The sequence below is a fragment of the Coenobita brevimanus genome, chromosome 101 (assembly GCF_032717465.1).
Source record: "Coenobita brevimanus isolate Jiangsu-jjx chromosome 101, ASM3271746v2, whole genome shotgun sequence".
Lineage (NCBI taxonomy): Eukaryota > Metazoa > Arthropoda > Malacostraca > Decapoda > Coenobitidae > Coenobita > Coenobita brevimanus.
This window is the reverse complement of record NC_137054.1, coordinates 12,049,489-12,076,135: the sequence shown is the minus strand read 5'-3', so window position 1 is coordinate 12,076,135 and position 26,647 is coordinate 12,049,489. Positions and strand designations below refer to the sequence as shown.

General features: G+C 42.3%; 2 protein-coding genes across 2 annotated transcripts; one reads left to right on the top strand and one right to left on the bottom strand.

The window, feature by feature from the left end:
* The first annotated feature begins 5,623 nt into the window (after window positions 1-5,623).
* LOC145414923 (cuticle protein CP1876-like) lies at window positions 5,624-6,493 on the top strand. The gene is made up of 2 exons (XM_080284338.1): window positions 5,624-5,635; window positions 5,957-6,493. The coding sequence occupies exons 1-2, from the start codon at window positions 5,624-5,626 to the stop codon at window positions 6,491-6,493; spliced, it is 549 nt and encodes a 182-aa protein (XP_080140464.1).
* Window positions 6,494-21,848: 15,355 nt separating this feature from the next.
* LOC145414853 (cuticle protein CP1876-like) lies at window positions 21,849-25,645 on the bottom strand. The gene is made up of 2 exons (XM_080284273.1): window positions 25,634-25,645; window positions 21,849-22,394 (listed from the first exon to the last, which is right to left on the bottom strand). The coding sequence occupies exons 1-2, from the start codon at window positions 25,643-25,645 to the stop codon at window positions 21,849-21,851; spliced, it is 558 nt and encodes a 185-aa protein (XP_080140399.1).
* Between the last annotated feature and the right edge of the window lie 1,002 nt (window positions 25,646-26,647).

The following is a 26,647-nucleotide window of genomic DNA, read 5'->3' as shown; positions in this document are numbered from 1 at the left end:
CTCTCCCTCTCGAGGTTTCCCAGTCTTGTCTCTCCCTCTTCCGGTTTTTCCAGTCTTGTCTCTCCCTCTCGCGGTTTCCTAGTCTTGTCTCTCCCTCTTGCGGTTTTTCCAGTCTTGTCTCTCCTTCTTGCGGTTTCCCAGTCTTGTCTCTCTCACGGTTTTCCAGTCTTGTCACTCTCTCTCTTGTGATATTTCAGTCTTGTAATTCTCGGATTTCCAGTCTCGCTGATTCCATGCCTGCAAGCTACCCTCTTGCAGTGTTCAAGACTCTCATTTTTCCAGTCTTCTCTGTCTCTCTCGCGGTTTTCCAAGTTTGCAGTATTTTAGTCTTCTCTTTCACGATTTACCACTCCCAAGGGTTCTCAGTCTCATCTTTCTCTCGTAGTTTTCCAGTCTTACGGTTCTCCAGTCTCGCGGTTTTTCAGTTCTTCCTCTCCTCTCATTCTCGTGTTTTTCGAATCTTGTTTGGCCTTGTTTGATTAGTTCCCCATTGTCCTGCCGAGCCTGGATGATGATCTCTTTTTTTTCCGTTCTTTTATTGCTCTCTCTCTCTCTCTCTCTCTCTCTCTCTCTCTCTCTCTCTCTCTCTTACATCCAGTTCTTCATCATATTTTCCCTACCTTACCCCAACTTCATTTTTTCACTTTAGTTTCATTACTTGTTGTCTGCGTTCTCTCATGCCCTGTTCTGTTACTTCATGTTCTTCATTTCCTTGTCCTATACCAGCAAGATCTCCTCCTGCTTTGCCTTATTCTCTGTTCTCTCTCCATTTACTTATTCATTTATTTATTTATTTTCATGCATCTGTCCTCGTATTCATTCATTAATATACTTTATAAAACCTTCTTGCTGTTACTTAGTTACGTGTATCTCTGTATTTAGCTATGCTGCTCTGTACCCCCTTATGATTCTGTCCAACATCTTGCTATTCTTTATTGTCCTTTTTTTCTATAACCTATAAATTCTTCTTGCTCTTTTCTTTAACATTTATGTGCTTCCCATTATTCTGCTATGCTATACTTTTTTTTTTTACCCCTCTTTTGATTCAGTCCGGTACAGAGCTATTCTATCCATTCCTTATTAACCCTACTCTGTCTTACATTAATCATTCCTTCTCGTTCTGTTCCCTATTACTGTATCTGTTTTTCTTTTTCTTTTTTGTTTCCTTCACTGCACGGTTCATCTTATTCTGCTCCATCCTGTTTCTTCATTTTTTACCCAGTCCTAGAGCATTCAATCTTCTCCACTTACTTCCTTGCATGTCAGTATAACTCTGCCTCGTTTTCTTTTTATTCAACCTCTTTCTTTTGTACCCAGCCCTGTTCAATTGTCTTTTTTTTAACAACCCTACCCTACCATTCGCCAAGAAATCCTCCTCGCTCTGTTGCATATTTTCTGTTATTTTTCCTGTTAACTTTTTTTACTGTGCAGTCGTGTCTTGTCCTGTCCTTCGTTTGTCTACTCTATCACATACCAGCACATCCCTCTCATCCAGTTCTCAGCATGGAAGAATATCATTGCATTTTTTTGTGTGTGCCTACCTCTTCTATACACTTTTTTTCCATCTGTTCTTCCAATCCCTGACCTGTCACACCCTGTCCTTCACTAACCTGACCCAACCACAAATCCATCTCGTTCTATTCTCTAATTTATGTTTTTTTCCCAACTCATTTCTGCCTTTCATTTATTCTGCGCAGCCCTTTATTTTTTTACCTATTCTTCCCATCCCTGACCTGCTAAGCCCCGTCCTTCACTACCCTGCCTAGCCTACCCACACAAATCCCGCTTCTTGCATGTACGTATAGAAGCTACAACGACAGTAATGGAACGTGATGTCCGGGTACCTCAAAATAACGTAATTGGCTTCTGAAACTACCAGCTTCGTCTCTTAGTCATCTCCTTCGCCCTCCCTTCACATCTCATCTCTCAGCTTTCCTACCCTTGTACCCCACCCCAACCCTCTTAGCCTGTCTCCCCCAACCCTATCTCCTAGTGCTGTTTTCTCCACAGCTTAGATGTTTTCCCAAGCTGAATAAAACAGTCTAATGATAACAAGCATGCTCAAAAAAAAAAAAAAAAGTCAAAACCTCTCCTAAAGATAAAGGGAAAATAACTCTCAGTCCCCCGTCCCCCTCCTCTTCCCCTTCTTACGACCTGAGTAAAATGGTCTAGAGGTTGCGAGTCTAAATAAAGCCTAAGAAATAAGGATGTCATGGTAGTAAATGGGGTGAGAGAACCTCCTGAACAAACGGGAACAACCACACACCCCATCTACGATCCTAAATATCCCTTCCCTCCTACTTATCACTCCCTACGACCCTACCCATGCCCTTCCCCACACGTACGACCTCTAGTTTTCATTCCCACAACCTACGGCCCCTACCTCCCTCCCCTCCCCCCACCTTCCACCGCCCCTCCATACGACCCTCAGTTCCTCTCCCCCCTCCTCCACACCTACGACCCTACTCACACCCACCTACACCCCCCTTGACCCAGCCCTCACCTCACCTCCGCTTGGTCTATTCACTGCATGCAAGGTCGATTCTTGGGCGTTGCTTAAGTTGCATGCATGTCGTGTCGCTTCCAACTGATTGACTGTAGGTTTAGATGGTCTTTTGTTTCTTCCGTCAGTGTCATTCCCGTTTGTGTGTGTGTGTGTGTGTGTGTGTGTGTGTGTGTGTGTGTGTGTGTGTGTGTGTGTGTGTGTGTGTGTGTGTGTGTGTGTGTGTGTGTGCTTAGAGTGTGTTGTGCGTGCGTGTGTTGTGTGTATTTGTGTGGTACGTGATAGAATCCAGGACGTGTTGCCACAGAAATAGCGACAGTTTTACCACAGTATCGGTAAAGATCAAAGTCGATGTACATTTTTTTGTAATGTTTCAGTTGTTTCCGTACTTCAGTTTCGTTCCATCTGACCTTCTTTTAACCGCTTCAGTGCGAGGATATCTTTTTTTTATACCATCATTGTAGCGGGTAGATAATTTTTTAGCTGAGTCTGTCTGTATGTATGTCTGCCCGTTCATCTTTCCCGGTCCTTCTTTTCAAATATCTCTAGAACAGAGCAGGGAAGAACTTAAAACCTATTTCTACTATTCCCTCAAGGCAGTGAAGTCTTATTTATATATCCTTAGAAGCACAAGACGATTTTATTCAATTTAAGAAAGATCGCTCGTAGCTGAGGTGTAACTGATAATCGTGTATAAGAATAAAAATTACATGATTTGCTAACGAGCACGAAAACATTGCGAGACACCCAGACCAAGAGTGAAAGTGGGTGATGGCGAACACAGCGAATTATACACCTGATCTTCTATTGCGGGAAGACCCAGGGCCAGGGCGGTCTTCCTCACGACCCCCGCCCCCGACCAGCCACTTTTTATCACAATATTTTCCGGACGAGTACCTCAGCACCGCATTATCGTGTGTTCCCTAGCACCTCTTCCTCGCCCCGTAGCACCTTTTCCTTGGCAATCTATTTTGTATGTGGTGGTGCCATGGTATTCTCTTGTGTACAATATGTGCAGACTTTTAGGACGAGAAGCTCCTCCTAAGCAGAATAATATCGCTTGGTGGTAGCAAGTATAGAACAGGCTAAATTACTGTCATCGTTAGAAAGTTATAATTATGTCAGTGGCACAGAAGAGAATATTAATGTGTAGCCTAATATGCAAAATAAATCGGCAAGGATGAGATGCTAGCGAGCCTCCTGTGCCCTCTAGAATATGGTCCTCAATGCACGGATCAACCACACGGATATTACAACATTTTGTGTAGAGAAACACCAAGTGTAGCTTCGGCGAAATGTCGAATAAGTTAGGCCCCTGTTCTGCACTTGGTGTTTTTCAATACAAACTGTCACAGTCAACGCTGGATTCAGAGGTACAACATTCCTATTCTGAGCTTTTTATTATCACCATGCCAAGTCTCGAGAAAAAGCTACCCAAGAAGAGCGACGTCACCCTGGATGAAATGTCCCCGTAATGTGACTTTGAATATTATTTTTGTAACTTCTCGTAAGTGGCTAACGGTCGGTCACGATTAATTTAAGTTTCTATATGTACGAGGCTCCGAACGAGTGATGTAAGACTCCAGCATCCTTGGCCATAAAAAATATAATTAAACAAGATCTCTATTTTATAACAACTTCAGCACAGGGTGAAGGAACTGCATTTCCCACGATGCCGTTAGATATTATATATACCCTTGGGGGTTCTAAGTGTTTAAGCTGGCACACATAGCCCCGATTATCTTGTCTGATTCTATATCAAAAAGAAAAACGTGCTTAATATCAATATCTTTTTCTCTCATGCATTATTTTGCTTCACTCCGCGCTACAGAAAGGAGGTCAGTGCAATCGAAATGTTCATTTTTTCATATCAACAACAGGGTCAACACTTAAAAAGACGACTCCTTTTTGTTTCAGTTCTTTTATTTATTTTGTTTTATTTTGGTTTTTTGTATTATTTATTTACTTTTATTTCATTATTTATCTATTTTTATTTTTTCGATTAAAGATCACGAGAGTCATTTAAACTTATGAACAGCATATGAAGGTTAAGTATCCTCTTCTGTCGATACTGTAAATGTTTCGTTTCAAAAGTCAGAGTGAGAAACATCCAGTCTATCATTATTCTGTCATACCCTTCTTCCTTATCTCATCATCGTAACCCGCTACATCCTTACGTCAGAAAATGGACAGGATGATGATGAATGTACCTTCATCTACTCTGTGCGTCTCTGTATACTAATGCACACCAGCGTCTTAATCATGTATACGATGAGAACAAAGAGAACAAATAACCCATTTTATGGGATAGTCACACTTGCACGCACGCGTGGGTCTGGTGCTGTAGGCAGAAGAGTATACTGAGATGCGAAAGGACCCATGTAGTAATGGGGATAGTCGAGACATTCTCCAAACTCTTCATAGTGGGAAGTCAAATCTAAGGATAAAAAAGCGCAGGATGAGGCAGCTGTAGAAAGCTGTTTATCTCATGGTAAGTAGTCAAAGTTGTAACTAGACTACGAGAAAAGATTAGGGCAGCAAAGAAAAAGGTTGGCGCTAATACCAATTGAATAACAAAGACATCATGGTACTCAAGGGACTAAGAACATTTCGAATGCGTTGATGTAGAGTTTTTACTCCAGCCTAACTTAAAATTTCCATCTCTCCATCTTGATTGATGAGTTGTAACGATACACTAATAGCAGAATATGGTGCTGATCACGATGAAGCGCAGCAGATGTAGAGTCCTAATACTGTCTTTCTACCAATGGGGTACGTCAAATAAGTTACAAAATGACGAATGTCTGGGCCAAGATAGGGTGAAAGTACTATGGCATGCGTACACTTGGCATGAAGCTGCAACACAACAACCTTCACAGGATGCTGGGTGACACAACATCTCGGATGTTACACACTTAATGAGGCTTGACTGGGTATTGCAGTGAAGAAAAATAATAGACGAAACTCTAATTCCCATCTTTTCACGGCCAGAGGAGGAGCGGGAGGGGCCGGCGGGAGGGGGATGTCAGGGTTGTGAGTGAGTATAAATAGAGAGGAAGGGGTCTCACTCACCACAGTTGGCTCTTGCCCCACTCACTCACTCACTCATCCTCCGACACCATGAGGACGCTGGTAACTATTTACAGTAGTTTTCGTTTCCGTTGTGCATCATCATTTAGAACATTATCAAACCAAGACCGATGAATGCGATTTATGTTTGGCAACTCCTTTCTATCACTGTATTTGCTTTGATCACAAATTATGTTTCAAATACTTCATATTCAAATTTTATGTTGAGATGTGCAAATACTTTACAGTTTTGTCTAACCAGCAAAAAGCCAAAGTGACATACATACCACAGAATCACCCAACGAAGCATATCTTAATGACTCACTGAAGATAAATATATATGCATAAGGATTTAATGAATGTTATGTGTAATTTCTTCTGCAGGTAGTTTTGGCAGTGATGGGAGTGTGCTCCGCCTCCTATCAGGCCAGCAGCTACGGCTACGGCTACGGCCATCCTGGTGCTTACGGTTACGTCCAGCCCAAGTGGAAGGGCCCCGTGGCCGCCACCGTACCCGCCGGCGTTGGAGGCAAGATTATCCCCGTGTCCGACACTTACGAAGTGGCGGCGGCTCGTAACGCCTTCTTCCGCGCCTACGACGACCAGCTGGCCAAGATCAATGCCCTGCGCTACGGCACATCACGCTACGGCGGATCCTACGGTCATGGTGGCTCTGTATACGCTGCCCCTGTCTACACCTCTGCTCATGTCTACAGTGCCCCTGCTCCCTCTTACGGTGCTCACTCCCACTCCTACGGTGCTGCTGTTTATGCCCCTGGTCCTGTGCGTGACACTCCCGAGGTTGCGGCGGCCAAGGCTCAGTTCTTCCACCTGTATGAAAAGCAAGCCGCAGCCGCCGCCGCCGCCCCAGACGATTACACTTACCACTCCAAGCCCGTGTACCACCATCACAAATACTGAGCCATACTATTAACACTTTAATGGATACGTCGCGGGCCTCCTCCGTTGTAGATAGCTGTCAATAAAGCAATTCTTGAAGCTAAAAGTATCCCTCACCTCAAATATTTTTTTTTAACCTAAGTTCTCGTGTCCAAGTCTGTTGCATCAAACTCATTAGAACACTGAGACTGCAAAATTCGCAGGTGTTGTTTTTTGGTGTATCACAATCTTATTTAACCACTCGATACTATACTTTCAGTACTGTTAGCGAAGATAACAAAGTGATATAATTTTCGCATGATCGTGCCATAGCCGTTAAAGAGACTCATAGTTTTTCCGCCATTTGCCTGTCTGACATTTCCACCTGTCTGTCTCTCATCGAACCCCTAAACAACTGGATGTATATATTGAACCATAGAGTGCTGATGGAGCCTTCCAGTCCAAGTCCCTCTCAAAGAATTACACCTGTATATAAACTTCTTATTTTCCCTCGTCTGCACACTACCCTTCTATATGACTCGTTAAAGATTATCTAAAGAAGCATTAGTCAGATATGTACAAAAATTGACAAGTAAGTGAGTAGACCTTAAATTGCAATCTGAGAAAAATTCTGCCTAAAACGGTACATATCACCAAGTTCCAATGTCCCCAATATAGTAGCAATATTTAGACACTTAGGCATGAGGAATGTTAACAGTTAATAGCAATAGGTACCCGTACTGACTGTGTGTGTGTGTGTGTGTGTGTGTGTGTGTGTGTGTGTGTGTGTGTGTGTGTGTGTGTGTGTGTGTGTGTATACCATCTAGATGCACTTGATTCATTAATACGCTGATAATCACAGGGAAAGTTGCTGAAGAGGGACGCCTTTGCGTGGTGGCTTCGAAATATAAAAATTTTCATAGCAAGGGAGGTCACGGCATGTCACAAGGAGCGAAAAAAAAGAAAAGAAAAGAAATCCTTAGAGAAATTGAAAGTGTGGGAAAGGGGAAGTTATGAGTAAGATTACAAGATAGTGTCTCAAGAGAGGAGGGACAAAGTGTAGTGGAAGAGGTAATCAGGCTTTCGACTGTATACAAGCGTCGACGTGAGGTATCTGAATGCATGAGAATTACAAGTACTGTGCTTCCGAATAAAGGCAATGGACACAATGGACCGTACAGATTACGGAAGTATAAGGTTACTAAGCATCAAGGTAGAGATGCATGGAGAAGACTTAACTGGAAGAGCTGTACACATTAACACATTACGAAAGAAGGTAGTCTGACGCGCTGTGAATCAAAAAAAGGACGTATCTAGGATCTCTGTTTAGGGTAGCCAGTTTCACACTATTATATTATTAGCACATACCATACCGAAGTTTTGCGGGTATGTGAAAGGGGAGGAGAAGCCTAGAGGCCCAGGGCAAAGGAAATAAGGTAAGAGGTCTGGGGTGAGCGGTAGTTCCCCCAGCGAGTGTGATGCAGATTCCAGGAAACACAATGCTGTTCAGTAATTGAGATTGTTTCAATTTAAGCAGGAGATGCAGTTTCTCTTATCCAAATTAAAGGGGAAACTGATGATGTGACGTAGCGATGAATGTTTGAAATTATATAAAGTATTCACAGACGTATTCTGTGAGCGGAAAATTACTGTAATCCAACGAATTATTTAATTGAATTTTATACTTGGTTGGCAGAGAAAGGGTATGGCCCCAGTGTCTGCACCCATGAGAGAAAGGGACGAACCTGCATGTAGCCTGAATGGACTTGAGAATACTGTTGATAGAGCTGATAGAGAGATATGTTAAGAGAAATGAAAGAACTATTAAATGAACCAAGGAGTAAATGTATCATTATAGAAAATTATACGATCTCATTCCGTAAAAGCGTTGTAGCTTCCTTATTCTCAAGGCGAAGGTGAAGGTCATGGAAGACAGTGAAAAGAATAGAAGATAAATCAATGTAATTCTGATGTGACACTGACGGATATCTGATAAAATTACCACGACATGTTCAGGTCCAACCAATAGGTGTGATGTGGTAGACAGACAGACACACTATATCAAGTTCAGCCACCGAGCAATGCGAGAGTTCGAAAGGGTACAGTCCACTGTCTAGGCTGCCCATTTCATTCTGTTTACTGTGGGTATGTTTGGGTGGAAGGATATACATGCAGAGTAAAGCGTGATACTCTTCTTATCTTGGAAACTACACAAAGCTCATCCTCAGACTACGGAGAACTCTTTGTAGTCTGAAACGCTAAAGAGATAAAGAGAGGATGTTCTTCCTAGCGTTTGCACTCCATCGCCTTTATTCTATTATCATTCTAGAATGATCATAGCTGTTAACTTTCGGTTTACTGTTAATCCACCAACAATTGTAAAACAACCTTGACATTTAATCTGTTAACTGGACCCCTACCCCCTTGTTCAATCTGTTGACCGTGTTGATGAAACTGACATTATCAGATTTACTGTTAATCCGCAAACAGTTACAAATGCTGACCTTAACCCTTAGTGTGAACAATACCTAACCCTGAAGAACAGTACAGTGAACGAGAGTTGATGTCGCACAATCACCTGAAGAAGTGTCAAGGCCCTTACCGTGGATGAAACTCGACCTGAGTGATATTTCCTGTATGGTTCAGTCTGGCCGGAAATTCTGAGTAACTGAAAAATTAAGTCGATATCGTGTGCAGTATGTTTTAAAGAAAAGAACAGTGGCGGCTATACAATATACATGAATCTCTTTAGGTTCTGACCGAAAGTTTCATATCTTCTAAATAACAATTTCCATGTTTCGGCATTATTATTTCCTCCATCCGAGCAATTTGTAGCACTGGAAAGTAAAGGCACCTGGCTGCAGTAATTCAACACGTATCAAAATAGAATGCAATATATGGACATTGAAACAGGATAAGAACTGTCTTATGTAATCAAAGCTCTCCCTCCTGTATTTCGAAAAGTAAAGTGAAAGGGAGATTTTTTTTTTTTTTCATTGCTTTACGAGCACAGAGAAATCACCCACTCCACTGTCTAAGTTTTTCATTCTTTCTTGCCACTTTCAGCTTCATCGCAGTATGAATTCCAGGTGAGGCCTAAAACTAACGAAGTGTGTGTGTGTGTGTGTGTGTGTGTGTGTGTGTGTGTGTGTGTGTGTGTGTGTGTGTGTGGAGAGAGAGAGAGAGAGAGAGAGAGAGAGAGAGTCTTTCACTATTTAACCCGTTGACTACAAGACGACTCCTACAAGCCGAATAACGTCGTTTGGCGTCAGCAAGAATAATAATGTTTAAGGACAGAAAAAACATAATTTGCCCCTCTCAGCCCGAGACGTCGTTTGAATTAAATTTTGGATAATACCAGACGATTTTATTAAGCTTCCGAGAGTTCCTACGAGGTGAAGGAGTTACAATGATGGCATCATGCTGAAAAGGTTAGTGGAGGTTTCGTTCTTCCCATCCCTCCGTTACGAGGAATCTGTCTCTGGCTAAATTAAATCATCTGACTCCAGTAAGAAAAAAACACAAACCATCAACATACTGAAGGACTTGACACCATCTCAGTATCACCCCTAGGTCAAAACTTTAATTAACCCCTTCAGTCCGATGACGGGTTCTGTATTTTGTTTTCGCGGTTTCCAGACGATTTTTCATTAAGCTTTGGTGGGATCGATGGTAGTGGTGAGATTAGAACAGTCTCCATCAGCCCTTCCATAATCTGATATCTCTCCTTAAGCTAAACAAAAACTATCTGAAGGTACAACAGCATAAATAAAGAAAAGAAAAGAAATTAAAAGAAAAAAGAAAAGCGTCATCGGGCTGAAGACTCAAAATACCTTCCTACACTTAACAACCCTTTCACTTTGAACACCCTGATTTTTTCTCTATTCTTGTTAATGGCAGACAATCTAATTCGTTCAGGGTCAGCCTCTTGTACTGAAGGGGTAAACCTCGACGCAGTATAAACTCGAGGCCAAGGCTTCCATCATTAACGCCGTAGTTTTTACCTAATCTGCCTCTCTGCTAACCTGCTTTCCTGCCAAACCTGCCTTCCTACCTCACCTGCTTTCCTACCTCACCTGCCTTCCTATTTTACCTGTCTTCCTACCTCATCTGTCTTCCTACCTGACCTGCCATCCTGCCTCACCTGCCTTCCTACCTCACCTGTCTTCCTACCACGTGACCGGCCTTCCTACCCCACCTGCCTTCCTACCACCTCACCTGCCTTCCTACCTCATCTGCCTTCCTACGACATGACCTGCCTTCCTGTCTGACCTGTCTTCCGCCACTTATCTGTCTAGCATTCACGAGTGGGGGTGGGACGCGCTGTTGTGCAAATTGTTGACTATAATGAACCTCTTCCGTCATTCGTAAACTGTCTGCATTTCGGCTAAACAAGGCTCGTGAAGGTAGACATCTTTTTCGAGGCTCATTAAGACAGACTTTTTTTTTTCTAAGGTTCAAGAAGGTAGACTTTTTTTTTGGGGGGAGGGGGGCTCATTAGGGTAGATATTTTTTTTTCGAGGTCTAAGGTAGGCAATGTTTTTAGGCTTATTCAGGTAGACTTTTTGGGGGGTTCATTAAGGTAGACAATTTATCGAAGCTCATTAAGATAGATTTTATTTTTGGTTCATTAAGGTAGACCTTTTTTCCGAGGCTCAGTAAGGTAGACATTTATTTTCAGAGGCTTATTAAGGCAGACAATTTTTCGAAGTTCATTGAGGTAGACTTTTTCGAGGCTCATTAAGGTAAACTTTTTTTTCTTTCGAGGCTCATTAAGATAGACTTTTTTGAGGTTCATTAAGGTAGACATTCGGTCATTAAGGTAGGATTTTTTCATTCGAGGCTCATTACATTAGGCATTTTTTGCTTTTCGAGGCTCATTAAGGGAGACTTTATTTTAGGCTTATTAAGGCAGACACTTTCCCGCGGCTCATTAAGGTAGACATTTTTTTTTTATCTACCTCAGTCTTCCTTTAATATAAATTCCGTAAAAGTCAACGTTACATCTTGGGTCGCAGTACTAGAACCGGGACACAAGAGAACAACAAAATTCGTCTAAGAGTCTGATCGGTTCTGGAATCACTCGCAGGTCTTGCACTTGAGAGCTGGACGCGCTAACCACTGCACTACCGGCTCCTTCCTCCCCAGAGTAAGAAGATTTTGCTTGGTTTGCATTTTGTCACTTTTTTCTTTCTGTTTGTCATGAAATCAGGTAGCAGTGAAGAAAATATGAGGTCACGAAATTCCAGTTACTTATATACAAATGTCAAAATCATAAGTAATATAAATGTATCGTTCATGAGCTGCACGTCTGAAAAAAAAAATAAATAACTGAGACGGAGATTTTAGGAGGTAGTGAAATCATGTACTGAAAAGTTTGTGCAATGAATATAAAGTGAATGTATGCCAATGAAATGAGAGAGAGAGAGAGAGAGAGAGAGAGAGAGAGAGAGAGAGAGAGAGAGAGAGAGAGAGAGAGAATCATAATTACATCCTAGAATTAAGGTAAATGATGTTTTCATAGAGGTGCAAAGTAAAAAAAAAAAATCCATTCTAGAAAACGGTATGAGACGTAAGGAGAGTGAAATAGTGAGGCTGGTTAACTAGGCACGAGACGCGGTAGTTTGGTGCGGGAATGAGGTGTAATTACAAGGTTACGGGGAAGGAAGGTGTGGTTAATACTCACACTTTGGGTACAGTTGCGTTATTTGTGTAGTTTACCGTTGATAAGTTTAACTAATATTTTGATCCCTGTACGATATAACCAGAGAGAGAGAGAGAGAGAGAGAGAGAGAGAGGCAAACGGTGGAGAGGCGGGTGATAACTAAGGCAACAGAAAAACGAGTACCGGTAATATTCCCTCAAGTAAAGACATATGACCAACTAACTTAACACTAGTCAGTAACGTAAACAGAGTTATACAAAAATGCAACACGATATAGCTGACAAACAAGAGATCCAAGTGCACGCACATATCCAAGACTGTAGGATGGAGGAGGGGGGGCACCAGGCAAGCATCATCGGCACAGTGCTGAGAGGAAGTTGAGGGGATTTGGGGGGTGGGGGAAGCATGATTCAGTTGAACCTTCCGAAAATGTTTTATTTTTTTAAATAATCCATCTAATAAACATTTATTTATATGTTAGGTCCACTGAGGAGGAAAAGGAACTTCCAGGCAAAAATAAAATAAATAAATGAAAAAATAATCAACAGCAATGGCAATCAGATGTATAAATGAAAGATATAAATTGTAACCAAACAAGAAACGGAAGAGTAGAAACATGAAGCGTTTTAGACAAGCAGTACTTCCAATTTTCGTTCACTTTTTCGTAGTTTCGTTACATCAACATTGAAGCTCATACACGACACAGACTCCCCTCATTACTCTTGACTTCATAGTTCCAAAGTCATTAAGCCGCCTCTTGCAATCTGACGTTATCAAAGTTATCAAGGCCATCTCATTAAGGCGAATCGTAAAAAAAAAAAAAAAATAGATTCCTCAAGGACGTGGTGGCAAGGGTGAGGGTGAAGGGTTTTAAAGTAATCAATCCTCCCTCTCCTCCGCGCAAGTTTGGATTCACTAAGTTTTTTATCCTAACTTAGCCCAGATTTTCGTCCTTTTGCTGCTAATTTTACCTACCTCAGAGGCAAAAGAGGCCAATACTACAGCTCTATGTCATTTCCATAGCACTGCTTCGTGACTAGCACAATACTTTAGTACTACTCCATTGTTACAATTGGGCATGCAAAATGGAGAGAGGTCGATTTTAGGCCAAGTTAGAGTAAAAGCGGTATAGTCTCTGTGTCAAATGGATGGCCCCCACATCATAGAAGAGGAATGATGTGGCACAAGAATAGGCTGTATGATTAACCTGAAAGGCTCTGTGACAAGCAGATTTTCTCATTCAGAAACAAGCACAAAAGTTCTAGACAGATGAGAGACCATCTGGAACGTAATTTGGGGCTTCTCTGAATTCTGCTGGAGTAAAACATCTCCCGTCTGAAAAACGTTAGAGAACGACAGACGGATAATGCCTTTCCGAGAGATTTTCTAGCATCTTAAAATAGTGTCCCCTCCGCCTACCCTGCAGTAAATGCCCTCGTTCAAAGCACAGAGCCTTCTCCCCCCTATCCCCACTCCCTTCCCCTATCTTAAGAGCTTGAAAATGCATTACAGATTACAGTACTCTATCTGCAAAGTCGAATTATTTCAGATATTCGCTTGAAGACTGGAGTTGATCGTTGTGGTGATGATGATGATGATGATAATGATGATGGTAAAAAAGAAAAAAAAAAAGCGAATGAAAACTAACAAGGCATCCTCAGAGAGAAAGTAAACATTTCTAAACTGCAAACAGACAACTTACTATGTTTTGTGAGCATTTACGCTTTTACACTATGCACTGCACGCTGGTGTTAGCCACCCGGCCACAATCAATAAAAAAAAATAAAAATAAAAAAGACAAACGTGAATTTCATCGTCTTTATACTTTCCATAATTAACAAAAACACTTGCATAATATGTCAACGAGACTGAAAGGTCGATCGTTTTAAGTACCTCTTCTTATGATTGAAGATCGAGAATTGGCTCAGTATGTGAAACATCTGTACCGTACAGATAATAATAATAATAATAATAATAATAATAATAATAATAATGCAGTGTAATACTCACCAAGGCGCCCTTTGAAGCACAGCAAGTGGGGGGAGGGGGATGAATGCCACCAAGCGAAGGACGTTATATTATTTCACACACTACCATACCACTGCTCACATCCCGCCATTATGTGTCCAATTCATTGCACGTGGTACGCATTTTTTCCTTCTTCCTAATCCACTGAACGAGAGGAGAATTGTTTTTCCTCTAATCACCTTTTCTCGGTCGATCATATTAAAATTTTTATGCCTTCAGTCTCACACCAAGATACTTTTCTTCCCATCACTCAGCATCATCCAGTTTCTCACAGTTCCATACTTTTTTTCATGATCTAAAAGTCTTCACAGATAATCTGACATACTTGTTCATTTTGATATTGTTCTTGGTACTAGACCGTATTCTCGTCAGCTTAGGAGGCTATCTAGCATCTTTTCATTAGCGATTTATTTGGCGTATCATGCCTTATTATCCTCTTTTGTAATAGTTACAGTCTTATAATATCGACAGTCTGAATTAATACCGAATTAATATTAGAGACGAGATTATTAAAGTACTATACGTAGAAAAAAAAAAAAAAAAAAAAAAAGAGGCCCAAACCGAACAGAAAGTTATACACCACACTTCACACACTACTTTCATTTAACCCGCCAGCCTTATTCACATTCAGTGTTTCAATATTCCACAAACACTCCCTCATCTCACCATCTCTCACATCCGTATTCTTCAAACTGACAGAAAATGTGGTCTCAATACCTAGCGGTCCTTAATGAAACAGTTATAAGCATTAGATGTAGTTAGCCTTCGCTACTCTTTACGTAACTCATTCCCAAGCAAGGTAGAGAAATCGAACATGCTCTAGTCTGTCGTCAGAATTTAACAAATAGCACTGAGAAATCTGAAACCTGCTACTTCACGATGCGTGTTACACGTACACTGCGGTGTGATTTCACGTATCTCATTCGTGAAATCCGAAGCGACTCAAAAAGCCAGGATCCCGTGCTAAGAATGACCGAAGCTTCGAACAGAGGCAGCTGGGCCACCATTTACCTCTCCCTCCCTCCCATGCTGCCCCTCTACCCCATCCCTATCCTCCCTTCCCGGATTCTGTTCGTGGAGTGCGAGATGTGTCCAGTTAGTTATCTTATCCCAACGAGTGTGCGCGTGAAAAAAGTGAGAGTGTACAAAAGTGTGTCAGCAAGTCCTACATCGATATAATAGTGTTGCAGACTCTTGAGACCAGCTACAAATCACGAGCTGTTTATCGAAGTTATAACTACATCACAGTGAGAACTATATAAACAATAATGAAACCCTAACATGAAGAAGTGTCAATGATGGTGTGCTTATTGTGACACCTCTGAGTTTAACAATTTCTTTTGACTGCCAATAATAACTGTAATCGCACTGAGACTTCATGTGCAAGAACGTAACCGAAGTTACAAAGTAACAATGATAGTGTATTAATTCCGATATCATGTAAAACCTTTATGCGCAGTGCCTTTATCTGGTATTCGGCAGTGTTGTGTGTTTCCTACGGCAGCTCCGACCTAGCCAGCTTTGTCAGTAAGGTAAAGTAATAATCATTGCATTCTACAGTATGGTTATTTTTTTCTCTGTATAATAATAGATTAAGTTAACCGTTTCTTTCTTTCATTGGATGTATCTCATTACAGCGATATACGGTAGATGTCATTCGGATTAGGCGTGATTAGAGAGAGGGGGGGGGGGATGATGGGGGAAGAGAACAGAGTGCGAGTCTAAACCGTACTCATCATCCATGACTCCGCGTCATCTTGACCTGTATGTAAGCGCTAAATCCAATATATAGTGCTTTCCCCACGGTTGAAAAAGTAACACTTGATTAAAAAATACTACAGTATAAAAATGCTTAAGATGCTGAAATAATACTGTAGTCTAGCACTGATGCAAGTCGTTGCCTCTTCCGTACTGCTTCATGACCCTTGAGAATCGAACTTGTGAAATCGAGCAATCATTTACTCTGCACTCTTATGGCGCGCTGTGATGGGAATGAGTGTGAGGGGTGAGAGAGACATGGATGTGTGTTTTTTTTCGGTGTGAGTGTGTGGAGTAGGAGGAGGCGGGAGGGGACGGGGTGCGGGAAAATGAGTCGCTTACTGTTACGGTATACACGTGTATATATAGTCAATGAAAGTAAACAGACAGTTGATTAAATAATAGCAAAGCTAGACATACAAAACATGATAGATTTAGGCCTGTATATCATACGTGGATACAAATGAAGCGATACCCTACACACACAGAAAGGCAGATAGATCAATTGAAGGATATAGAGGAAATATATAACTTCAGAGTTAGATAGTTAGTTAGCTTTGCCCTCCATGTACAATTATTGATGTTTGTTTGTTTGTCTATATATATTTACTTTTAGTTTTGTTTACCAGTGCTTTGTTTTCTGTGCCGGTGATATGCATGTTAGCCTTTCCTGTTCTTAAACACACACACACACACACACACACACACACGTACGTTTTTTCTGTCTTCTTTGTTTCTGCTTGTATAAAGGAGATTACATGACTGGATAAGCGGAGTGAGTCTTAGTTTTACGTTTTATATTTTACTACACTTGCCCTGACAAACGCATAATCTAGTGCATACATACAAACACTGTCTTAATCTAATATTTTCGCTCGTAATTGCATCATGGCAAGAGAGTTGTTCATCTTACACTAGCGTTTACCCATCGTTTTCAGTTTTTCCTCAGTACGTATCTCATGACGTATGTCTCCTATCTTAGTATGGTCAGTTAGAATCAATGCTGGCAAGAAATAGGTGAAAAATAAAAGGCCTAAGTAATGAAGTTTCAGCCGCCGTTATCTCCGAGGCACTTTTATCTGTATTCGGAAAAGTTTGCCTTCGACTTGACTTTAATGCTCTACCTCTTCACAGCGATGATGTCAAGTTTCTTTTGATATTCCTTCCTCCAAACGATTTTAATTTGGGGGGTTACCTTTTACAGTGATGTGAAACAATACCTAATAAGTTCCTCTTCTATGAAACGCCTCTCCGAAGTATAAACATTAAAGGGTAGCAAGAAGAAAACTTTACGTCATCGGACTGAATTATTTTCCCTCAAAATCATTATCATGTGGCTGCACACCTCTAATATTTTCTGTACTTTATAATGATGAGTTAATACTGGTCTTTCTAAGCGGTAGCCATGAAAAAGTGAAATATAAAGAAGATGAAAAGTTAAACTTATGCCTATCGACAACACGTGGGAGAATAAGGAAGATTTTTTCTTTTTTTAAGTTCCAGTCTTGCCTTATAAAACAATCCCCCAATCGCCGATCTCACGCCTTCAGGTTTCAGATGCACTGCCGGGTGAACAGTGACAAGGGATATAAGAAAGAGGGGGAAGGTGATAAAAATAGACATATTATACTGACACATATTTACGAACAAATATACTTTCTACATACACGCACCCACACACACACACACAGTATCTCCCAGTGATGGTCACATATACCGTAGGCCTTCACAGCCACCCAGAAATAGGCACATTCAGGCAAACACATTCACAAGAGGACATGCACACATAAAGACACAGACACATCAAGATATGCACTATGGGCACACAATTATATAGTCGTTTACGCAGATAATACAAGGCCGCACATACATATAAAAACACATACGAAGACATAAACACATACACAGACATACTCAGGTAGACTTAGACACATACACAGGCACATATTCTCTCTCTCTCTCTCTCTCTCTCTCTCACACACACACACACACACACACACACACACACACACAACTTATAAACACTACAAACAGACTGGCACGGACACACCCATTGATATCTGACCTCTGGATATAAAGATCAGTACTAACAAAGCAATAAATTACTGTAACAGTCTCCATATCGATAGTTTAACCTTCTGTTTGCATTATAATTGTTAGAGGTGTAGTGTGAGGTTGTGCAAGATTTATATAATTCCCTTAAAACAAGTAATCATCTATAACCAACGCCCTCTGTACACTGACGCCTTTTTTATTTTAGTCGAATGAAAGACTGACCAAGAGGGTGTATGTAGGCGAGGTGGAGGGAGGGAGAGGGAGGGGTAGACCGAGGATGAGGTGGAGGGATGGAGTTGAGAGGTATATGAGGGAGGGGGGGGTGAGTTGGGGGGAGGGGAGTCAAATGGTGGGTGACAGAGTGACTTGGAGGCGTTTTGTCTGCGGCCACCCTTTGCGGGATTAGGGCGTCGGGCTATAGATAGATAGATAGAGATTTTATACATCTCAATTAAAACTCTGTCCTGAGCTGAATTTAAGCTGAGGATAGCCGGAGTAAATAAAGAAATATACTGAAAGGGTTAATGGTGTCATATATTACCGCTAATGGCTTCAGTGTATTATTTCGTCTTACATACAGTCCATGAGGAGTGTCTGATGATCTGAATGTCAAGCGTGAAAGTTGACTGCGAATGCCTCAGTTGAGAAGGTGAAGGCGATTCCTGTCAACACTGCTTCTGCCTGACTGGTTTGTGCTTTTGATAATTTGACAACTAAAGTGGGACAAAAACAGACGATGATGATGATGATGATGATGATAACCTGAGTCTTACAGTTAGTTCCTTCAGCCCTGGGACTTTTTCTTATAATTTTTTGCCTTATCCTTCCTATCACCAAGTAATATTATTCAGCTTACGAGAGCTCCCTAGTCCAGGAAGAACTAATGAAGACTATATCTAACCCCTCCAGATCGAAGACTCTAAAAAGAAAGACTAAGGAAGAATAAAAGAACTCCCTTAACTCTTTCTCCCTAGCATTTTTCTTTTTGTACAAATCTATTAACTTCTAGAATGAGAAAAACTTTTCTCGTCTCACCGTCCAGATATAGGCTAAGGAAGGCTTCTGACGTCTCTCCGTCCAGATATGTGAGAAGCATCTGACGTATCACCTTCCAAATATTAGAAAACCGTATCAACAGTCCAAAAATATGTAGTGTACCCATAAAGGAGTTCTCCCGTTAGCGTCCCGTTACCATGGCAACCCCAAGGGCGTCGGGTTGCACGTGGATAGAATGTGAGAGTTCAGCAGGCAAAGGACAAATATTTACGCGTGATGCCATCGAATCCCCTTCTCTACACCTGGAAAGTCTTCTAACTCCTCTTTCTGACCTGTTTATTGGTTCATATGTCATAGTATTTTTTCTTTTTCGTATATTGTATTCCTGGACAGAAGGTGACAGTTCAGCTAACAAAGACAAACATTTGCTTGTGCTCTCACCGGGATGAAATGTCATGTTTAGTTCTCTAGGTGGTCTTCTAAACCGACGAGAATATATTAACCTTTGGACAAATCCCATTGTTAATGGTCAGCACTTTTTGATAACCTTAAAGTCCTCCCTTATTCTCGATTAACTTAGTGAATATGATGACGCCTTAATATCTTCTCCAATTGTATTCATGCTATCGTTAGATACTTTTCTTGAGGTTAGGAGATACCTTCGTAGTGTAAGCTGAAGAGATCGCCATTAACCTCCACAGTACAGTGACGTCCATTGAATTATTCCTTTCTCCTGTGGGATATGATATAGCTTATGGGAGATCTGTGCTAATGAAAGGTCAAAAGATACCCCATGGCGGAGTATAATATGTAGTCTTTGTTAAATGGCAAAGATCAGAGTTTGATAGGAATAGTTCACCCTCCCGTAATAATCCCTCCCTCCGTTTTCTGCGGTATGCCACCCCCCCCTCTACTTAAACCCCTAGTCCTTACCCACCCTCTTGTGACCCCTTCCTCCCCTCTTACCCACTACCCACCTTCCTGTAAATTCCCCCTACCTCCGACCTCCTCCCCACTTCAATTTCCCCTACACTCTTCCTTAAGTTAGCCTCTCACTCCGTTTTCTGTAATTTGTTATCCTCTCCTTTAACCCCTACCTAACTACTCCAACTCCTTCCCATCCCAAACCCGCTCCCCATTCCTCCAGCCTCCTCCCCACTCTCCCAACCTCCTCCTGTAGACTTCTTCCCACTTTCCAAACTTTCCCCACTATTTACAACTACCTCCCAGTCTCCTCCACGTGACCTCTCACTTCCCCAGTCCCCACTCCACGACCACCCCCCACCTCCCAACCTCTCCCCACGACAACCCCCCACCTCCCAACCTCTCCCCACGACAACCCCCCACCTCCCAACCTCTCCCCACGACTTTTCCCCAGCCCAGATGACCTCCCCAAGACCCATTACCATCCCCTCTTCCCCAGTCCCCACTCACGACCTCTCTCCAGCTTCTGACTTCTTTCTACGACCTCTCCTTACTCTCTGCCCCTCCTCCATAACTCTTCCCCTCCCCACGACCTCTCTCCACCGTCTACCTCCTCCTTACGACCCCAAACCACTCCCTGTCCCTCCCTCACTCCTTCTAACCCCAACCCCCTTCCCCACCTCTCTCTACAAGTAACTCCCCTTTAAGCAGCTCTCTACACCTTAAACCCCCCCACTCTTCACGACATGTCCCCGGACCAGCCCCCACCCCACAACCCTCATTCACAACCACTTCCCTCCCCTACGTCATAAGGTCTTCCCACCCCAATCCTCTCCTACGACCTCTCCCCAGCCTGCGATCTCTCTTCACCATACTCCCTTCCTACGACCACTTGTCACTCCCAGTCTCCACTGTACGACTTCTCCCCACCTCCCAATTTCTCCTTACGACTTCTCCCCATCTCCCAGTCCCTCCCCACGACACTTTCCCCACCCTCCACCCCATCCTGCCCTTCCTCAGAAATACACACAGCTCCCAGCCATCCACTCCACTGGGGCTTATTCATTACCCTGACTCAGCTGCCGTATATGATGCATTGTTCTTTGCCACCTCCGGACAATTTTATTCAGCTTAGGAAACACAGCTCATATTCTAGGGGATAAAGGAAGGTTGTATCTAACCCTTTCAGTACGAAAATGATCTAATCTGTACACATAATCGTACGTGAAGAGTAAGAACAAACCAATAAAATGTTGAATATGACTGATGTGATTTAAAGCGTAATTTAAGCGACAGAACAAGTGTTGTTTAGGTCACTCGCAGATTTACGAATCTAGTCGATCGGGGCACTTATTCTCTTCCAGGCTGGTCTAGGTTAGAGAGAGGGAACAGAGAAGAGTTAGAAGAAAGAGTGGCCATAGGGAGGGAGTAGAAGAGCGTGGGGAGAGAGTGGCCAGGAGGGAAGGATGAGAAAAGAGTGGGGAGAGAGCGGTGCAGGAAGGAGGGGGGTGGAAAAGGGTGGGAATGGAGAGGGGGCAAAAGGATGGACTTGGTGAACAGGTGAGTGTGAGATGGGCTAGGATGGTGGTGGGTGGTGGGACACGGTTGGAGGAGTACACCTGTGAATACCAGCTTAATTGACGGTATGAAGAAATCTAAGTTTTCTCCAAGAGGAACAAGTAAAACAAACACTCATTTGTTTCATGTACCTCGTATCAGCAGAGTGTGTGTGTGTGTGTGTGTGTGTGTATGCAATTCCTACTTCCATAAAGCTACAACAGTAATTCTTACCTGTGCGATTGTTGCTGTAGAAAGGCAGTAGTGTCTAATTATTTAAGATTACAGGAAGTATGTAGAAAAATGAATATGCATTTAATGGCAAAAACTTTTATTCGTCATGTCATTAGATTTTCATTACGTGAAGAAAAAATTTTTGAAAGAAAAAAGGGGAAAATATTGACAGTACGACTCTTAATATCGGACTGGTACAGTCGCCTTCAGTTGCCTGGCGTAGCTGTTGTAGAAGGAAGCCTTGGCGGCCTGCACGTCGGGGGTGTCAGACACTATTGAGGAGGAGCCAGGCAGACTGGCGGGCACCTGAGACGCCAGGGGACCGGTCCACTTGGGCTGAGGGCGGGCCGGTGCGTAAGATGGAGTGTAAGAGGGACTGTAGGGGGTCTTGGGGAAGGTGGCAGCGACCTGAGCCTTGTAGGCGTTGAAGAAGGCGTGGCGGGCTGCCTGCACGTCAGCGGTGTCAGACACGATGTGGCTGGAACCGGGCAGGCTGGCGGGCACCTGAGAGGCGAGGGGTCCATGCCACTTAGGTTGAGGGGCGGGGCGAGCTAAGTAGGCCTGCTGGGGTCTGTAGGACGACATGTAGGACAGCCCCCCTTTGGGGAGCGCGGCGGCCTCAATAGCCTTGAAGGTGTGGAAGAACCTAGCTTTTTCGGCCGCCACGTCCGGGGCGTCGGGGATGATAGGGTGGGCCACAGCGGCACCCAGCACTGCCAACACAACCTGAGAGGGGCAACAGCTGGGTCAGTCTTGTAGTGTGGAACACGAGGAACATAAAGCAAGTCATCTGACTGGACTCTGATGTGTTCCAAACCATCACATTTTTTTTTTTTTCCTTTCAACTAGTACTGTTAACTGAGAGAAACTGGCAAGTCAGCTATACAAGTAGCCATGGAATGTCAACAGGCAATTTTTGTTAAACTTACTGTGGACTTGACAGCCTCCCCCAAAAAAGTAAGTAAAGGGATATTTAAAGAGGATTCTCTGCAAAAGAATGGTAAGAAGGTGGTACAAGACACCAACAGAGATGAAACAAATAGGAAGGGATTTAATTATGTAATGCTAAAAAAAAGATAACTGCATAAAGAAGAGCCAGGAACAAAGGGAAACGCCATTGTAAGAACACATAGTTTTTCCTAAGAACTGAACTGAACTGAACCTGAGTGATTATTTAGAATGGCACGAGCGACCACATAATTTAAAGTATATTCTGAAGTCATACATTACACGTGGTACAGTCTGTGTAATCATCAAAAACTACTGATAACCTTTTCTTCCATTATGCTGATAGAAATATATATCAAACACTGCTCATATAGCAATGAATAGTTGTTGTTGCTGCGGTCCCATGCTTATCTGAACGTGAACCCGGTGAAATGCAGGCTAATGTTGCACTTCTGAAATGCATCCTCCTCCTTTCAGGGACTAAGGAGAGAGCTGAGGAAAAGTTTATATAGTCTGTCTGGTCATATCAGTGGCATCACATGTAGGTGTCCCTCTGCAGCAGCTCGCAGTTAATATATTAAATTTTAAAAGGCAAAAATGATATGCCAATTGCTCCTTTGACTCCTAACCTAGTCCTGGCAGCCTATCACCTATACCACGATTGTTTTTTTCTTCTTCTTCTTCTTCTTCTTCTTTTTATCACCAGACAGTTTTGTTTAGTGAAAAACTCCCGCTTTATGAATGAATTAGAAGTAACCTCCATTAACCCCATCATTAAATATTTTTTATTCTTGCTATAAACTATTTTCATGAATTCTGGAGAGAAAAACTACTTGTTTTGAAGAGGTCAGAAGCAACCTCTGTTGGCCCATTCAGTACAGAGGTTATTTTTTTATCGTTTTGTTTGTATCGCCCGGTTATAATATTCAGTCAAGGAAAGACCCCTCGCTTATCTAATAGTTAAAGAAGCCTACATCAAACTTCTTCAGTTCGAAACCCCCCACCCCTCGGAAAAAAAAAAATGTGTGGTGACAGAACAAAAGGCGTCACGGTATTGAAGAGGTCACATCCTGTAGATATTTTGTCAGCAACGTAACTTAGCCAGATCAAGACTAAACTGGATGCTACCGGGATGGATCAGGTTAAGTTGTTGGCAAAATTACCTACATGTTTAAGAAAACAATGTAATTCCTTCGCTAATGACTTTTATACAAAAATGAAAAATCGTCATCGTACTGAAGTGTTAACCCCTTCAGACACTAGGATGTCGCTTTTTTTTTTATTCAATACAAGGTTACTCTCCTAATTTCAGAAATAAGAATAACAAGAATAATCTAATAGCAGGAAAAATTGATTTTTAAAAAGACATCTAACTGAAGTTTCACCCCCCCCTCTCTCTCTCTCTCTCTCTCTCTCTCTCTCTCTCTCTGTTTATCTATCTATCTATTTCTCGTGTTGCGATGGGTCCAGACTGGCTTTAAAAAACTGACATATTAGCAGGATTAACCAAAAAGTTGCTAAGTTTCCGGCCATAACCTTTAATCCAGACATAGTTCAGCCTTCTTGTTGCGGCGAGTTTCCCTGAGCTGATTAAATTCTTCTGACGTGTGCCGGGCAACCATGTCAGGTTCGATTTTTGCAGACAAGTGGTTAACAAAAACGATGTGGACTTTTTTTTTTTTTTTCAATATATTACCGAAGTTGGCAATCCATTATGGTGATACTCTAAATACAAATAAATAAACAATAAGGCTATATATAAATGTGTGTTATTGGGAACCAGCAGAAAATATCTCAACCCATTCACTGTGAGGCAACATTATTATTATTATTATTATTATTATTATTACCATTAGCAGTGCTGTCTCCACACTTACAAATCCAGTTTAGAAGTGACTTCTTACGAATGAAGAGATTAAAATAATGTTGTCTTCATTAGCCCCCCTCATTGTTAAGCGAGACTTCCTGACCCCTTCAGTCTAATAACTTATATATTCTAGCCACCACCAGACGATTTTACTCAACTGATACTCCTTGCCCTTGGTGGTAGCAATATTAAACCAGGTGTCGTCGTAGTAGAGATATTTATCCCTTTGTTGGAGAGAGCTTTTGAACAGAATGACGGTGTCTGGAGGAAGTAGTAACGGAAAATCAAAGTCAGAGTGAAGAAGTGAATGGAGATTGATTTAATTCATCCCGAGAGGCAGCTCATGAATGGAATAACATTGTCATGCTTGATGGTGGTCATGGGAAAATTTTTTGGAGTTGTCATCGTAGTGGAGTCATTTATTTCCATGATAGAAAACAGCAAACTGATACCGAAATCTATGGAAGACAAGAGAGTATTAGGATAAGTTTCCAAATCAAGAAGTACGGTAAAATGGTTGAGAAATCACTTGTGTTTCAAAATGCAAAGGGCAAAAAAGTAAGGAAGTTTTTTTTGTTGACTGTACAAGGAAAGCCACAGCGGGCATCTGACATTGAACTTTTAGATGAACTGTACAGTGTGTGTGTGTGTGTGTGTGTGTGTGTGTGTGTGTGTGTGTTTTGACTGTCACTCATATTTCAGTATCACAACCGTCAGAGCCAAACGATTTAACTCTGCAAGGCAAGACCACTTCGTAGTAAAGAAGGTTAATAATAAAAAGAAGCTTTTGCCTGAATAAGAGCGCTGAAGCATCGGATTCATACCTTCAGAAGACCCGTGTAAAAAGAAAGGAAAGTTTTTATGCCTATCGACTCCACGAGTATTATGAAGACAGAGAATTAAGTTAACAAAATCCCAGTCTTCTAGACCATGACCCACTTAGTCGGTCAACATCCAGGTCCTTGGTTTTACTGTTCGGTGAGCAGGGACAAGAGTGAAGCGAAGTGAGTCGAAATGTCTGGCCGGCCCAAGAATTGAAATCGGGTTCTTTAAGTTGCGAGCTGGACGTGCTAACCAGTGCACCAATGGCTCCCTTAAATTGTACAGTAATTATCCTGCTGAAAAACATTGGAACTTTAGTAATATTTACCAGAGCCCTCATGATGCCTAGACGAGTAGTGGACTGAGTCGTACTGTGCCCTTTGAGCCCCGACCACAATCTTATATACCCTAGTGTCCGGCGCCAAGGACGGTTGGTGCGAGTGTCTGTGTGCATGTGCTTGGATGGGGGTAGGGGCGTGCCTGTCCCGTCGTCCCAGGCAAGCAGGGCATCTGAATAAACAGTTTTTACATCTTAGTTTTGCCAGCCGTCGCGTGCAAATGATCAGGTTTCTTGCTGACGTGTGTTATTTGGTAGCATCCCTACGTCAGAGTTATGAGTCTGTCAGCTTCTCTCCGGTTTACTTGCAGTTCACCGTCGCTGTGTCGATGGTCAAGTGACTCGCTGGATAATCTAGTTTTTCCCCACCTAACGAGACTTATAATAAGCGGGAAGCTAGTAACACCGCCCGGGAACTAGTTTTTCTCTACGAGCCAAGGTTTTCTCCGCCGGCACCCTGGGTGCGGGCGCAACTGATATGATTATGGCTTAAATACCGTTGCTTTCCTATCCCCCCCCCAAGTCTCGTATTTCATCATGACGTTTCAGGTGGGTCAGTAGCTGCAATACGTGTCCTGGAAGTGAAATATTTGAGGTCAATGATCGTGCGGTGGATGTGAAATAGGTGTGTGTGTGTGTGTGTGTGTGTGTGTGTGTGTGTGTGTTGATTGAACTTTAGAGCTGAGGGTGCGTCCGGCATGGTAATGGGTTTAGTGCCGATGGCGCCTACCTGTCTGTGATCTAAAAGATACCGTAAGCTAATGAACACTACAACTCTGATCTATATTCCTTTTACATTGTTAGGAAAGTGATGAAGTGAGATTCCAATCCTTTCAGCCCACTTAATATTTATGGTTATACTTCCAAGGTCTCATCAGGTTTTGCAAACACTTTGAGGCAGTCTGAAGAAAAATTATTGACCGCAGTTGTACATCATAATGCTAAATCCCTTCGATGGTCACGTGTGCTATGTAGTGCTGGGTAGGCCATAATTATGAGGGACGG